Source organism: Lissotriton vulgaris, chromosome 12, assembly GCF_964263255.1.
Source record: "Lissotriton vulgaris chromosome 12, aLisVul1.2, whole genome shotgun sequence".
NCBI lineage: Eukaryota > Metazoa > Chordata > Amphibia > Caudata > Salamandridae > Lissotriton > Lissotriton vulgaris.
This window is the reverse complement of record NC_141700.1, coordinates 28,799,280-28,815,702: the sequence shown is the minus strand read 5'-3', so window position 1 is coordinate 28,815,702 and position 16,423 is coordinate 28,799,280. Positions and strand designations below refer to the sequence as shown.

Sequence of the window (16,423 nt, the reverse complement as noted above, 5' to 3'; positions counted from 1 at the left end):
GAGCCCCCCCCCCCCACGCGCGCGCACAGAGCCCCCCCCCCCCCACGCGCGCGCACAGAGCCCCCCCCCCCACGCGCGCGCACAGAGCCCCCCCACGCGCGCACCATCTGCTTTGAGTCTGTTTAGTTGCGATTTTCCACTAGGAACTGTTGAAGACCTTTGAGGAGGGCGGGGTGACGCTGAGGTCTCCGTGCCAGATATGGAGCACTTTATTTTACGAATTCTTTTGGGATCTTGGTGTGGATCGATAACAGGAGGCTATGGAAGCGATTGCTGAAGAGTAAAGTGATTGGGGTTGGAGGGAGGGTGGTTGTGGCAGTGGCGGTTACTCCGGTAATTTGGGATCTGGTTTAAGAGATGTCCTAAGGGAGCATCGGTTCTCTGTTTCAAACGAGAAGACGGAGGGAACTCTAAAGTACGGTCAAAATGTCCAAGGCTGAATAAGTTGTCCAGCTTACACATACCTTTAGCTCCGCAGTCTGCACACGTCCTATTTTCTTCCTCCTGTAATAGGGTGGTACCGCTCCACGTCCCGCACGCATTTTCCAGTCATGGCTGTGCAAATAGGGCACGTTAACCTCCAGTCACGGGTGTCCTTTCACCGTCTTACTCTTTAAACTGGTGCCTTCGGACTAACTGCGCCTAAAGTCTTCCCGGTGCTCTTGTTTTCAAACGATAAAGGATTGAGCTTCACTCCAGCAGCTGACACCTCTACTTCCTGCATCTGGGTCCCGTGTTCCTCAGCTCACTGACTGCAGGAGATGAACGTTAGTAGTGAAGCCCGTGGGAGGTTTCGACATTGAAAAAAATGTAATCGGTTTTGATAGAAAGCTTTGATGGCCCCAAATAAGCGGCCACGCAGGCTGCGGACACGAATCGATGCAGGTCTGCGGGTGCAGGTCCCAGTATGTGAACAGACGGCTGCGGGCACAATACGGAGAGGGGGCAAGGTCGATCATCAGAACGCACTGACTGGCACTGGGATTTCTCGGTTCTAACCCGAATGCTTTGAAGAGAAAAAAATGCTGAGGCAGCATGGCCGCTGGAGAGGGAGGGAGGGGTGGGGGCTTCGGAGCGGAAGGGGGAGGAGGCGAGTCGAGAGCGGGATGGAGGAGAGGGGGGAGGCGAGAGCGGGACGGAGGAGAGCTGTGCAGTCTTAATTTAATGAAAAGTGCGACCCTACCTCAGCAGAAGGGAAGGGGGGGGAGTCGAGCGCAGCCGAGCAGCTCCGGAAACACCACCACGTTTCTCCTAAGCATTAGCAGGAATGCCTCGGAGAAAGCACTGTCATTTTCGCATTCGGAGGCGTGGTTTTCTTTCGCTCCTTTTACCATTGGCTGGAAGGTAAAATTCCAGCCAATGGGAAGAGGAGAGAAAGTAAATAGAAAGAAAGTAAAAAACACACCCCCGAATCCGAAAAAGACGGGGCTTGAACGCAGTGATGCCCCTCTCCTCCAATGGCTGGCCTCCGTTTAGGAAGCCAGCCAATGGAGAAGAGGGGCGGGTTCCAAGCCCCCTCTAAGAAACATTAAATCTTCGGAGCTCCACCCACTGTTACGCAGTGCGACGGAGTCCTCGACCTAAAAAGCACTTTTAAAACCAGGGAAACTTTATTGCATTAAATTGACAGTAGGAAAAGGGAACATTATGACACTGTAGACTCTTCCCCCGTGCCAGATCTTTGAGCCACTTGAAGGATCCCGCAAAGTAAGATTTTGTGCAGCAAAAAGGCTCTATCTTTAGTTTTAGAAAAAAGCATAGTTACAAAAAATACCAATTCTACTAGGCCCGGACAATGGACATGTTCACAGTTCAGCTGCAGACATTTCGTTTGAGAAAAAAAAATCAAGGTAAAATGTATTTGAGCTGGGATTTACAGCATGTCATGTGACTTGAAATTCTGTGTTTGTACTATCAAAAAGTGAGATTCTGATTACAGCACTCCTGATTAATCAAAGATTTTGCAGTCTGGGCTTAAATATTTGGCCCTCAGCAACAAAACTCTGTCATAAAGAGTAGATTTGAGAACAGAACAAATATTCTAGTGGACAAAAAGGGGGTCCAAATAATCCAAGATGAATTCAAATAGAGTCCTCTTTAAATTTCTTCAAAGTTTTCTTTATTGATATTCAAATTTCAAAAAAAGGATTCTCCCAGCACGTAAATCGCCAACACGTGTTTCGTCCCACACAGGGACTTCATCAAGGCATAAATATGATAGATTGATATCTATTGGTACGCCAGGTTATTGGAAGCAGAATGCAGTCTGTATGGGGCAGAGCACCACTAGAAAAATTGAATGATGAGTATAGACCTGCATACAGAGCATCAAAGGTAGCTCAAGGTATATCGAAGACCGCAACATCTATCAAATACGAAGATGTGACTTAGCAAGTGAAAGACGGGCTCGTGAGTCGGAGTCCCATGTTACAAAGAGGTCTGAATTATACAGCAACGACCACCCGCTAATTAAAATATATTCATTTTCGCAACCAGACAGTAGCCCACAACAGTTGCTGTTGTGGGCCACTGATCGCTCAGGAAGCGCGACCGTCGTTTTATCAGGGTTGCGAAAATGAATATATTTTAATTAGCGGGTGGCCGTTAGAGTTTTGTTGCTGAGGGCCCAATATTTAAGCCCAGACTGAAAAATCTTTGATTAATTAGGAGTGCTGTAATCAGAATCTCACTTTTTGATAGTTCATACGGCTTTCACATTTGTGTGTGCCTGTAGCACCTTGAGGTAGTAGGTGCCTGGAGTTTCTTTAGCACCCATTTCATAATTTTGTTTTATTGCTTCTACATATATCGTGTATTTTTCTACTTGTTTAACAATACTGTATTCTAAAGAACTGTGCGGACGTTTCCTTTGGGAACACTACTACCTAATCTTCTTGAAATTCTGTGTTTGTAATGGTTCAAATGTAGATTTTCAGGTCCTGGTTTTAAAGAATTGGGGAAAAATGGCTTTCTCCTTTTTACCAAATTTACATTCACCCTTTAGACCGGATGAAAATGCTATAGTACAGTCAACACCGGTCCTGCTTGCATCTGCATCTTGTTAGTCACATTTCGGACTTTAGCGGTGGAATAATAATGCTTTATAAGTGGAACGCTGTTCAAATGTACAGACATCTAATACTTGCAGTATTGCTCTACTGTTTCCAACATGTGCACAGCTCTCCTCCTTTATTGCCCAACCCTGCCCATTTCCCATTGAATCAGCCTCAGAATCCATGCCCCAAAGGGGCCTCCAACCTTTTCTACGATGAGAGCTATTCATGGTTAAGGAAACGCATTGAGACCTACTCAAATGATTAGTTTTGTATAATTTCAATTTTTTATATGTATAATAATTCAACCAGGCAAAAGGTTTCTAATTTAATAAGCTGGGCTGCACACAGGTGAGCTGCTCTGAGGTGGCTGGAGAGCTACACTGCCCCAAACATTCCTTCAGCGGAGAAAACTAGCTTTTTAAGTGACATATGCTTAGAAAGTCTGAATGAAGTCCAGTTCAGGAGATTTGCCCAGTCCAATAGTGGCTCAATGTTTTTCAAGTCGAATAATTTTGTGCAGCATTTGAATAATTTACTTCAACAAGAAAAATAAGAAACCTGATATTAGTCATATTTACAGTGTCCGGTCAAAATTAAAATCTGTTTCAAAATGTGTTTAGAAAAAAGATAGGATTTAAATTTCATATATGTGCAGTGTTCATGATTTAGAACGTTGCCTTCACCTATGTATATCTGCCAATTCCTCCTTATTGAAGATTCTCGTGATGGAGAGTTAGTAGTACAGGTGACTTTTCCATATTTGTCATGACCTATACACTGATTGTTTATTTCACATGTAAGCAGTGGCACTAAAGAACATTTTGATCCATGTGAGATTTTGATTGTGAAAAATGTGAGGTGCATGCTCTGAATGCCATAAAACACAAAGCAAGCTTTGTGCAGCATACCGTGGTGTCCTATCTGACTTCTCTAACATGGCAGTTGTCATCTTTCATAGGGTCTCTACTGCATTTCTGTGAACTGTATGGATAATGCAGAAGCCCAGTTTACGACAGCACTCCGGGTAAGATCTGTTTTGCACTATTGTTATATTAGACACTGTAACATGAGGCTCGTGCAGGGCTAGGGCACACTTATTGGAACCAGAAGTTCCATTTTGAGACTGGTAACTTCAGATTCCACCCCCCATCAGTAGTCCACTGTTTGGGAGGAACATTTGAGGCCACATTATGTACATACAACTCTTGATATTTAAGTCATACTTGAGGTGGGCAATGGCATACAATAAACTGACATCATTGATTATGCGTTCTGAGGGTGTATTAAGTATATTAAAAAAACACAATTTTATTCTAACCTGTGCACAACAGCTCTAGGGGTGGTATGAGATTAAAATATATTTGATGCCCGCTGTTAATAATTGTCAGAATTACTCGGGGTATGTTTATGTGAAAAAATTCAATGACCAGGTTCCTTACCTCAATGGAGGTTTTCATTTTCGTCAATGGAGCCTGGGCAAATTGCTTTGAAGTGGTGTGCTTGAGAATGTGTACTACAGGTGCAAATAATGTGTTCTTCATGTACAACAGTTGGAGTTTTTATGCAGAGTAAGAAAATAAGTTACTTACCTGTAACTCCTCATCTAGGCCATGCAGACAGCCACTGCAGCATGCATTCCCTGGTGCATACAATACGACAAAATCGACATGGCACGCTGCCTGTTTGCCATGCCAACCAGCACTGCCTAAGTTATAGGTAAGTCACCCCTCTAGCAGGCCTTACAGCCCTAAGGCAGGGCTCGGATATGCCCCCTACAGTATTTGGATCTATTTCCTAATATTGTAAGTACTAGGGATGCCATAGAAAGTACATGGAAACTCAACTTTCACAGAACCGTGATGGCTTCTCTGAACAAAGGAGTGTTTGGTACCAAACTACTCCCCTCAATTACCCACATGGATGCCAGTGTGGGATTTATTGAAACGTACTCCGAGAGGCCCCCTGAAAACCTAACAATCCTGATGTGGTCCTAGACCGGTTATAGGCAGCCTGCCAACACCAGATATGTTTCTGGACCCCTGGGTCGAGATCCCCTGCTCTCTGGGACCAGAAACCAAGAACATGCTGGGCAGAGGTGTCTCACCTCCTCCCCAATCATGGGCACAGTGCTCAAGAGTGAAACTTCAAAGGCCTGCCACCTTTGTAATGCGACCCCTAGTCTCTGCTACTAGCAGCAGATGGCAGCCCCCGGTTTAGACCCCCAGTTTGGGCTGGAAAAACGAAAAAGAAAAGGTTTTCCCACCTCTGCCAACTCCACCCCTAAGGTGCAGGAGGCGAGGTGAAGCACATCTTTCAGTCCCTGCCGTCTTCAACATGGGACTCCTTCAATCAGAGCTAGGACTATGCCCCTCATCCCACAGGAGGGGGGCATAATTGAGGGTGTAGACACCCTGGGTAAGGTGCCCATTGGTCCTACCTGTCACTCCCCTAAAAAATCCCTTAATCTAGTATTAAGGTGGCTACCTCATACTCTGAAACTTTATCCTTCTGACCTAAGAAGGATGAGGAAGATGCTGTGCAGAGAAGATGGTCAACACCAACTGCCTTGGCCCCAACCCTAACAGCCTGCCTGCAGTTTCAAAGACAATGCTGAATGACCAACGCCTATCCGCGACCTCCACAATCCCTGGGAGGACTGCCTGCCTTTGAGAAAGACCAGAACTCCAGAGGACAGCGGCTCTGTCCATAAGAAAACACCAAGGACTCTGGTTCCCTAAGGATCCTCGATCTTTGATCACCCTGCAGCCGATGATGCCGGCCTGTGTCCGGTGGCCCACTCATCCAGTAAAAGGTTCCTCCGCGATCCTGAGTCCAAGTCCAGCTTTGGTCGACCCCTCCTGGACTCAACGACAACGCCTACAGTGTGAATCCAAAGGCTCCGCTGAGAGAACCCCGACGTCAAAGGACACTACTGCACCCAAACGGTTTGCCTTGAGCTTGTCCAATGGTGTCCCTAGGACCTACAGCATCTCAACTTACCTCTCCTGTAGCTGGTTTCTAGTTCATCGCCTGTAGCCTGTTTTCCAAACCACATTTCTCCATTGAATTACATTGGGAGCCCAACAGTGTTTGCTCCCTGCACCAATCCACCCCTGTGCTACTGGTGGTGTAGATTTGTGCTGCCTTGTGACCCCCTCTGTTTGTTTTATCCCCCAAAGCTTGACCCCTGTAACAGATTTACTTAACTGCCAGCAGTGTGTCACAAGCACCCAGAGTCCGCATTGGGCCTGATCTTCAACTTTGACCTCTGTATTTGGCCTCCCCGTCCCGCTGGTGGTGCAGTGTCTGTGCTTGGCTGAACCTTCTACTCTGCTGACCCTGAAACGCAAAGACTAACTGTAACTTGGTTACTGACCTGCAACCGCATTATTGTTTAAAAATGTACTCACGTTTTTGCGAAGATCTTGATCTTAAAATAAATCTTGAGCAAAGCTTATTTTTATAAAATTGGTGTGGGTCTCCTTTTTCAGTCATGTGTCCATTTATTTGGTCATTGTGTGTACAACAAATGTCTAAAATTCCTCTGTGTTTGGCCTAAAGCTGCTCGCCCACGCTACTACAAATAGAGTACTTTAGATTTGCATTGAGCCCTGTACACTTCTGGGGAATCTCTGTACACGGTATAACCACTTAGTGGTATACCATATACAGAGCCAGCTTCCTACACTTGATTAATTCCCCGTCATCCTGAGAGTCCCATGTTAACATAATAAAATAGTATGTATCCCTATCATAGGCTATAGTGGCTATGAAAATGTCAGTTTATTAGCCTATGTCCTTTTTTTTAATTTAAAAAATCAGTTGTCAGCACCCTCTGGAACAATCGCAACTGAGGCTGGGTCCCTCAGATATTCAAGCATAAGTGCTTTATTGAGGCTAAATCCAAAGGAACTTTGGGAATAAGTCTTTGGATTTGTTCTGAGAAGTACTAAATTGACGAGGCGCAAGAAAGTTGTTGGGTTGAGAAAGTCTGTATTTCCTTTACTGCGATCTTCCATGTGAGAAATGAGGTGTGCTCTGTGAATGGGTTTGAATTAACTCTTCATGATTTGACTTAGAACTATGTTCAGGTGTCATTCTGGGGAAGGGGTACTTACCGGAGGAAAAAACTCTGAATAATCAGAGAGGCAGAAACACTTCCATTATATTTTACTGGTCTTTATCATGGCTCCCACCTTGACTTGGACAGAATACACCTGCAGTTATGAGGAACATTGAGATCTTTGAATTCATTGAATTCATTGAAGGAGGAGAGCGGTCGGATCAGGATGGAGGACCTGACCTTAGTTTATCGTCAAAAGTTTACGGGATTTTGGAAGGTGAATGCGGTTGTATTCCGATAGCAGGAAAAGCTCCATGAACCAATGCTGTGTGGGCCACCTGGGGGCTATCTGGATGAGACGACACTGCTCTGCTTTCCTCCTGCTGAGAACATTTGGTTTTTGGGGCGGGGGGGGGGGGGGGGGGGGAAGTTAAGCAAAGATCCCGGACCATCTATCTAAAGGCATTCCTCGCGGTCCTGGTTGGGGATGCCAACTTGCATAGAATTGTCATTTGCAAGTTTGGTTTGTTGCAAAGATATCTAAAGCCGGTTTGCCCCAGAACAAAAAGATCCTATTTATCGCTGACTGGTCAAATTTCCATTAGTGGAGGCTGTTTCATTGCATGCTATCATTGGCAGGTAAGCTTGGCGACTGAGTTAGATGGCTTTGAGCTCCAGGTGATTGATGTGTATGCTCTTCGGTAACGGAGACCACTTTACTTGAATGTGCAGGTTCTGCAGCTGTTCTTCTCTGCTCTCCAGGGAGGCATCTGTAGTCATTATTACGTGAGGTATTTGTGGTAAGAACGTGAGGTGCTCTGCCAGGTGGAAGGTCAGGGACCACCAGGCTAGAGCTTCTATCTTACCTGTGCGAAGATCACAAGCCCCTTGAACTGTACATTTGTTTGAATTTGTTGTTTATATTGCTGTTCCTGTAAGGGTCTCATTTTCAAGCATGCAAAAGATCATATTGATCGCTGAGGACATGATGCCCAGAAGCAAATTGAACAGGCGCACAGAATTATTTTTTTCTTATAGTTCGAGTGCCAGTTTCTAGAGGCTTTGTTGCTTGTTTGGTGATCGCAAGTCTTAGCCTTGGAGAGTATCTAGTCTAGTTGCCCAGGAACAGTATCTTCTTGGAAGGAGAAGTTGATGATCTTTGATAATTCGCAAGGAGACCTAGTTTGTAAAACCACTTTATGCAAGCCTCTGTGGCCTTGGACGCTTTAAATGAAGTTGGTGCATTTATGAACCAGTTGTCGAAGTAGAAGAATACCTGATTATAGTCCTTCCTGAAAAAAACTGCCACAGGTCTAGGTAGTAGGTAAAAATGCAGGAAGGTAATTTGAAGCCAAATGTGAACTTTGATGCGTGAGTGGGAATGTGGAAGTATGAATCCTGTAAAATCTGAGCGATGATGTGTTTTTTTTTCCCAATTCTCTCTCTCTCTGATAAGTGCCTTATCAAGACTCATGGTAAGTCTTTTTGTTTGGCTTTTCTGCGTGCTTTCTGGAGAACATTGGTACAACCTCTCCCTTTGAGCTCTCCTGTGAGATAAAGGAATCCTCACAGTCCTTATCAAAGTGGCAGATTTAAGTTTCTGTAGTCCTAATAATAGTCTCATCTCTCTGAACGTGAGTTTTTGAGGATAAGGTTACATATTTTGTAGTCCATAACCTTGTTTAATGCTACTCTGACATATTAGTGCCAGGGTCAGAGAATTGAAACATGAAACATAACCTTGGCGGATCCAAAAAGAAGTAAAAGCTGAAGAAACTGAGCAGAGCTCAGGGAGACTCATGTCACACGAGGTGCTGTAGAAAATCTGAGGGACCCAGCCTCTTTTTGAGTGTTCTAGAGGGTGCTGTCGGCTGATTGGTTTTAGTTCAAGTTTGGTCCTTTTTAGGTCTTGCCGAGGCAGCGCTTGCGCTGATTTTTCAAGACATGTATTCAGAGTATTGGTTGTAAGCTCTGCCCATTTCCCCACCCATGTATTTTATTGGCTCCTTTGTCTGTCTTTTACAAATGTTTTTTTTTCCATTGGTGAATTGTTTACTAGTCCCTTGTAGGAAGCTGGCTCTGTATATGTTATTACCACTTGGTGGTAATAATGTGCATAGAGTTCAGGGGTTCCCTAAATGTGTACAGGGCTCAACGTAAAACCCAAAGTGCTCTTTGTTGTAATGTGGGTAAGCAGGCTTAGGCTTAACACAGAGGAGTGTAAGGCATTTATTGCACAACGGCGCTCAATAATGGACATCGGGCTCAAAAAGGAGATCTAGACCAATTGAACAAGTTACTTACCTTTGGTAACGATATATCTGTAAGAAACAGTAGTTAGTATTAGATTCCTTACCTTAGAATATCTCCAGGCGTCAGAGGATCCGGAAATTTTTGCGTAGCCGGACCCTTGCGCGTCGGTAGGCGTCGTCTGCGGCTCCGCATCCGGCGTCGTGGGCGCCGTGATGACGTAGTCGGAGTACTTAAGACGCCGTCTCCATGTGCTGATGTCAGTTCTTAGACACAGCTTTTCCGCGCCCAAAACGCAGAGCCATGTCAAAAACCAACACTGGTGCCATTGAAACTAGGGCCCTTAAAGGGGATGACCTTAACCCTAGATATCGATTCGCAGAACGGGGAGGACGGGTGGGGCGGTAAGGAATCTAATACTAACTACTGTTTCTTACAGATATCGTTACCGAAGGTAAGTAACTTGTTCATCTGAAAGAAACAGGTTCATTTTAGATTCCTTACCTTAGAATAGATACCCCAGCAATACCAACCCCGGTGGTGGGTCTGCGAACCAATAATCACACCAGAAGGTCCTGGAGGACGGAACGGCCAAAGAAGCCATCCCTCCGGACTTGGCTGTCCAGGCAGTAGTGTCTTGCGAACGTGTGCAGCGAGGCCCATGTAGCTGCCTGACAAATGTCCTGCAAGGGGACTCCCCGACCCAGGGCAGTGGTAGCCGCCGTGGCCCGAGTGGAATGGGCCCTCAGCCCAACAGGAGGCTCCTTCCTTGCCAAGGAGTAACAAACCTTGATACACAAGACGACCCACCGAGAGATGGTCCGCTTGTGTACCGCCCGTCCCTTCTTAGCGCCCACATAGCCAACAAAGAGTTGGTCATCCACCCGGAACTGGCATGTGCGATCCAAATAGAATGAGAGCACACGTTTTGGGTCCAGACGGTGGAGCCACTCTTCCTCCTTTGAGGGATGCGGAGGCGGAAAGAAGGTGGGCAAGGTGATAGACTGCCCGATGTGGATGGCCGTGACAACCTTGGGCAGGAAAGAGGGTCTTGTCTGCAACACAACCTTGTCCGGATGGACAGAAAGGAAAGGAGGTTTAGAGGAAAGAGCCTGGAGCTCACTCACTCTCCTGGCAGAGGTGATGGCAACCAGGAAAGCAGTCTTCAAAGTAAGAAGGCGAATAGGACAGTTGTGAAGTGGCTCAAAGGGAGCGCACATCAGATAAGTAAGAACCGGGTTCAAGTCCCACTGAGGCATCACGAAGGGAACCGGTGGAAACGTGTGGGTGATGCCTTTCAGAAAGCGATTTACAATAGGGGACTTGAACAAAGATGGTTGATCAGGCAGCCTCAGAAAGGTAGCCCCTGATAGTGCCCAGAGCAGAGCCCTGCTGGGCAAGAGAAAGAAGGAATAGAAGAACCTCAGAAAGAGGGGCAGAGAGCGGATCCACAGCCTTTGCTGTGCACCATGCCACAATCTGTTCCACCTGCAGGCGTATACCGACTTAGTGGAGGGACGCCTGGCTGCCAGAATGATGTTACAGACTTCAGTAGGCAAGTCAAATGGCCTCAACTGTCGCCTGCTCAATCTCCAAGCATGGAGGTGGAGACTGAGCAGGTTCAGGTGGAGGACCGTCCCCTGTTGCTGCGACAGAAGGTCCTCCTGAAGAGGCAGACGAATCGGGGGATCGATTAACATACTGAGTAGCTCGGGATACCAGTACCTTTGTGCCCAGTCCGGAGCCACAATGATGACCTGGGCCCGGTCGCGTTTGATCTTCAGCACTCTTGGCAGAAGTGGTATAGGCGGAAAGTCGTACAACAGACCGCAACTCCACTCGCGACGAAAAGCATCTCCGAGCGAGTGCCGCCTTGGAAATTCCAACGCGCAGAACTGATGACACTGCACGTTCTCTTCGGTGGCGAATAGATCTAACCAAGGGTCTCCCCACTGCTGAAAGAGGCCTTGCGCCACGTACGAGTTGAGACGCCATTCGTGATCCATCATGCGCCGGCGGCTGAGTTCGTCCGCCCTGGCGTTCAGAGAATGTGCCAGGTGTTGAACCACCAGGGTCACACCCTGATGTTTCAGCCACTGCCAGAGGCTCTGAGCCTCCTGGCAGAGGGTCAACGACCCCACCCCGCCCTGTTTGTTTCAGTACCACATGGCGGTGGTGTTGACCGTGAACACTTGCACTACACTCCCTCGGACAGAGGGGAGGAATGCCTTTAGTGCTAGACGAATCGCCCGCAGCTCCAAAAGGTTGATATGGAGCCGGGACTCCGCCGGAGACCAGAGCCCTCTGATCTCCGCCTCTCCCTTGTGGCCTCCCCAGCCCTGGTGGGACGCGTCCGTCACAACTACGTGCTCCGGTTGGGGAAGGGAGAGTGCTCTGCCGCTGACCCAATTGCGGTCTGTGAGCCACCACTGCAGCTGTCTTGCAGTGCCCTCCAAGATCAGGACATTTTCGGACAGGTTGCCCTGATGCTGGGCCCACTGAAACTTCAGGTCCCACTGCAGAGCCCGCATCCGCCAAGGGGCGTGATGCACCAGAAGGATGCAGGAAGCCATCAGCCCCAGAAGCCGCAGCGTCAACCTGACCGAGACTCGGGATAAAGGCTGAAAGATCAGAATCAGAGCCTGTATATCCCAAACCCGCTGTTCGGGGGGGGTAAACCCGAAACTGCACCGAGTCGAGAACCGCTCCGATGAAAAGGAGCTTCTGAGAGGGGCACAGGTGAGACTTCGGCACATTGATGGAGAACCCCAGCTGGTGCAGGAGGTCTGCTGTCGTCTGGTGGTGGCTGACGACTGTCTGGGGCGAGCCCGCCTTCAACAACCAGTCGACGAGGTAGGGGAAGACTGAAACCCCTAACCTGCGCAGATGAGCTGTGACCACCGCCATCACTTTCGTGAACACCCGTGGGGCGCTGGTAAGGCCGAAGGGGAGCACGGTAAACTGAAAGTGCTCGCGGCCAAACCGTGAACCGCAGTTAGATTCGGTGGGCCGGCAGGACGCGGATGTGGAAATAAGCGTCCTGCAAGTCCAACGCTACCATCCAGTCTCCTGGGTCCAGGGCAGCTAAGATCTGAGCCAGTGTCAGCATCTTGAACTTCTCCTTCCGGAGGAAGCCGTTGACGTTCCGTAGGTCCAAGATAGGGCGTAGGCTCCCTTTGCCCTTCTTGGGTACCAGAAAGTAGTGTGAGTAGCAACGACACTCTACTTCTGGCCCAGGAACGCGCTCGATGGCCCACTTGGCCAAGAGGGCCAGAACTTCCTCCTGCAGAAGCCGCAGATGATCCCCCGATACGCAGTGGTATTGCGGTGGCATGGCTTAAGTGGTAGTCTCGAAGGGGAGGGAGTAGCCCCTTCGGACGATTTGCAGCACCCACCTGTCCGATGTGACAGTGCGCCAGTGGGAGTGGTGATGGCGAACCCTGCCCCCCACTGGCGTCACATGGGCCTGAAAGCACGGACTAGGAGGGTTATGAGGCGGATGCTGCAGGGGAAGGTGTGGACTGGCCTCGCCGTTGTACCCGACCGCCTCCATGGCGATTTCCATGGCCGCCACCGCGTTGGATGTTAGTCTGCGGTGCGTGGCTGGCAGCATGTGTGGGGGGCGCCCCTGCCTTGGCTACAAAAAGAGCAAAAGGCACCCGTTTGCTGGAGTGGGGCCGAGAGGCCCAAGGACTTGGCCGTAGCCCTGGAGTTCTTAAAGCGCTCAAGCGCATGGTCTGCCTCGTCGCCAAAGAGGCGACTGCCATCAAACGGCATGTCCATGAGAGTATTCTGGACATCCGTTGAAAAGTTGCCGGACCTCAACCAGGCGTGGCGACGAATCGCCACCGTCATTGCCATCGCTCTGCCTAGTGAGTCGATGGTATCCAGCCCACACCGGATGGAGAAACGTGCCGCATCTCGACCCTCCGCAAGGGCTTGGGCGAGTTTAGCCTTGATCTCCGCCGGGCATTGTGGCAGCACGTCCGCGACCGTGTCCCACAGGGAGTGGGTGTAACTGCCCAAGAGGCATGCGGTGTTGGAAGACCGCAGTCCCAAACTAAGGAAGGAGAATATTTTCTTTCCATAATTCTCATACCTCTTGGATTTCCGATCAGGCGGAGCCGACGGGAATGCAGTCTGGGAATTAGAGGCCTGGATGACCAGGCTCTCGGGGTGGGGTGGGTGGACAGGAAAGAAGGGTCGCCCGGGGCCGGGCGGTGGCGTCTGACCACGTTCCTATCTACAGGCTGGCCTGTAGCGGGCCTGGACCAGGTGCCCAAAAGAACGTCAGTCAAGGCCTCATTAAACGGCAGCAGAGGCTCAGTTGAGCTTGACTGCGGTTTAAGGACCTCAGTGAGGAGGTTAGTCCTCTCGGCCACGACGGGAAGCTCAAGGCCTTGGCTGCCCGCGTGAACACCACACTGAAGGTTGCCCCCTCCTCCGAAAGCCACGGTAGGAGGTGAGACAAAACCAGTGTCTGGCGAAGTGTCCAGACCACTGGCATCCCCAAGTCCACCTGTCCAGTCCTCCTGGGACTGACACTTACGTGTCAGAGGGTCCTCAGACCCCTCCCAATACTCCTCATCACCCATCTCCTGATAATCAGGGTTGTCAAAGGACGGGGGCGGTTCATTGAAGTAGAACTCCCAAAGCGGCGTCGAGAGCGGCGCCCAGCTGCGCCGCTCCGACGCCGGAACTGGGTCGAGGGAGGTATTGGGGACGGCGCCGGAGGTGACACCTGTGGATTCGGCGCTGGTGAGGCAGTCAGGTCGACCGGTGACGATCCGGATCCAGAAGCGGATCCAGTGGGGCGCTGCGGCACCAGGCCCAAAGGCGCCGGCGGCGTCTGGGCCGAAGCACCCGACCTGCTAGGGCCCCCAGACGGGTCCGCTGGGCCCGAAGGCGCCGCGGAACCTGCCAGAGGAGTGAGGGACCTCATGGCCATGAGGAAGCGCTCGATCTCCTCCGGCATCGCTTGCTGCCCAGGGACCGGAGGGTATGGGGCAGGTCGCGACGCCCGCGACTCCGACGGAGCCGCGTAGGCGGTGTCACCCGAACCCCCGGCTGCATTGTGTGAGCCTCGGGGGGGAGTCGGAAGAGCGATGACTTCTTTTAGACTTCTTGTGCTTACCTGACGACGACTTCGACCCGGAGGAGTAATGTCGACTCCTGGAGCTATGATGGCTCCGCCCCCGCAACTGGTCCCCCGACCTCCGTCCGGACCGGGACCTCTCACGGCACGGGGCTGACTGCCGGAGCTCAAGCCGCTTGCGGGACCGCTCCCGTCTAGCCTTCGAGGTTAAGGCCCGACAGTCGTAGCAGGTCTTGTCGTCATGATCGACGCCGAGGCAGTTGACGCCTACCGACGCGCAAGGGTACTGCTACGCAAAAATTTCCGGATCCAGTCTGACGCCTGGGTTATATTGTAAGGTAAGGAATCTAATACTAACCTGTTTCTTTCAGATTTAGAAAATTATACTTCATTTGATCCTTAAGACCCAGATCTTCGTAATAAGGTAAGTACGTTTTTAATTAAGAAATACTTTCCACTTTGAAAAAATCGACTCTTAGAAACTTTTAACACAGTCCAATGTTATCCAATGTTGAAAACAATATTGCGAGTAAACAGCTAAGTATTGAACTTGCAATCTCATTCTTCGGAACCAAAAGTCAGCAAGGGGCAGGGGTCAGTTAAGTACTAACATTGGACCACCAGCGGCACTGGGGCAACCATGTCCAGAGGTCAAAATGGCTGTTCGACTCAGTGCTTCCCAGTTGGGACTGGGTGTGCCTGCTTGCAGGTAAGTAGATCGGTTGCAGAGGCCAAAATTTGGGGGTTAGAGTAAGCACATGTGCACAAAGCAGCACCAAACAACCACCACCAGCTGCACAGAAGCGGCCGTATGTAGGGTGCAATTTCGACGTTGGGTGCCCAATGCTGTTCAATGGGGGTTCTTATTTGGGCAAAGAGGTGCAGGCGTAGCACCGGAGGTTACAGGAGGACCAACAACAGCAGAGTTAAGTAGGGATGTAGGGGGTCGTAGGGACTTCGGTGCAGGGTTGCCTTTCAACGGAGTCTTCATGCTGGTCATGGTCGGGGGGGCAGGCTCTGGATTCACAGTGTAGACGCAGTCCTAGAGATCAGGAGTGGTCCGCCAAAGCTGGACTCGAGGTCAGGATTGCTGAGGAGACTTCACTGCTCAGGTGAACCACTCTGGCTCTGAGCATCGGGTGTAGAGTGGGCAGGGGACAAGGATCCACTTACATCCAAAGTCTTTGGAGTAGGTTTCTTCTGGACTGGTCCACTGTTCACAGGAGATTGGATTCTTTTTCGAAGGCAGCAGTCCTCCCAGGGTTTCAGGGGTCGCTGCTGCAAGACAAGTCGCAAGGTCATCAAAAGCTGGAATCGGGCCGGTAGAGCTGGCTCCAAGGCAGTTGTTTTCTACTGCAGGGTGTCCTCTTTCTTCTTAGGACGTCGCAGATCTAGTTTCTAGGTCCTGGGAGACCACCTAAATAATACATTTTGGAGGCGTTATAGGGGAGTAGTAGGTAAGGCCAATGGGCACCTTACCTGGGGGAGCTACACCCTCTATTATGCCAGCCTCCTGTGGGAGGGGGTCCTAGCCCTGATTAGAGGGGGTCTCCCCATCTTCAAGATGGCAGGGACAGATTGATGTGCTTCACCTCGACTCCCCCACCCAAGGGGTGGAGTTGGCAGAGGTGGGCACACCTCCTTTTCTTCCTAAGTTTTCGTGTCCAAAGTGGGGGGGTCTAAGCCGGGGGGGGGGGGCTGCCATCTGCTGCTAGCAGCAAAGGATGCGTGTCAAATTACAAAGGCGCCAGGCCTTTGAAGCGACCCTCTTCGAGCACTGGCCCATCCTGGGGGAGGAGGCATGACACCTATGCCCAGGATGTGCATTGTTTCTGGTCCCAAGGAGCATTCACTCTCTACCCAGGGGTCTAGTAAATCTTGCACTGGGATCAGTGTGTATTTATTGGAAGGATTAGTTTAATACCAATCACTCCTGTGTTCAGTAAAGCCATCATGGTG

General features: G+C 49.8%; 1 protein-coding gene across 1 annotated transcript in view; it reads left to right on the top strand.

The window, feature by feature from the left end:
• The window catches only part of MAU2 (MAU2 sister chromatid cohesion factor), a 195,121-nt gene that overhangs the window by 127,169 nt on the left and 51,529 nt on the right, over window positions 1-16,423 (top strand). The window contains exon 12 of the mRNA XM_086946848.1: window positions 4,015-4,080. Within this exon, the coding sequence (XP_086802974.1) occupies window positions 4,015-4,080 (66 nt within the window). The remainder of the gene's footprint in view (window positions 1-4,014; window positions 4,081-16,423) is intronic.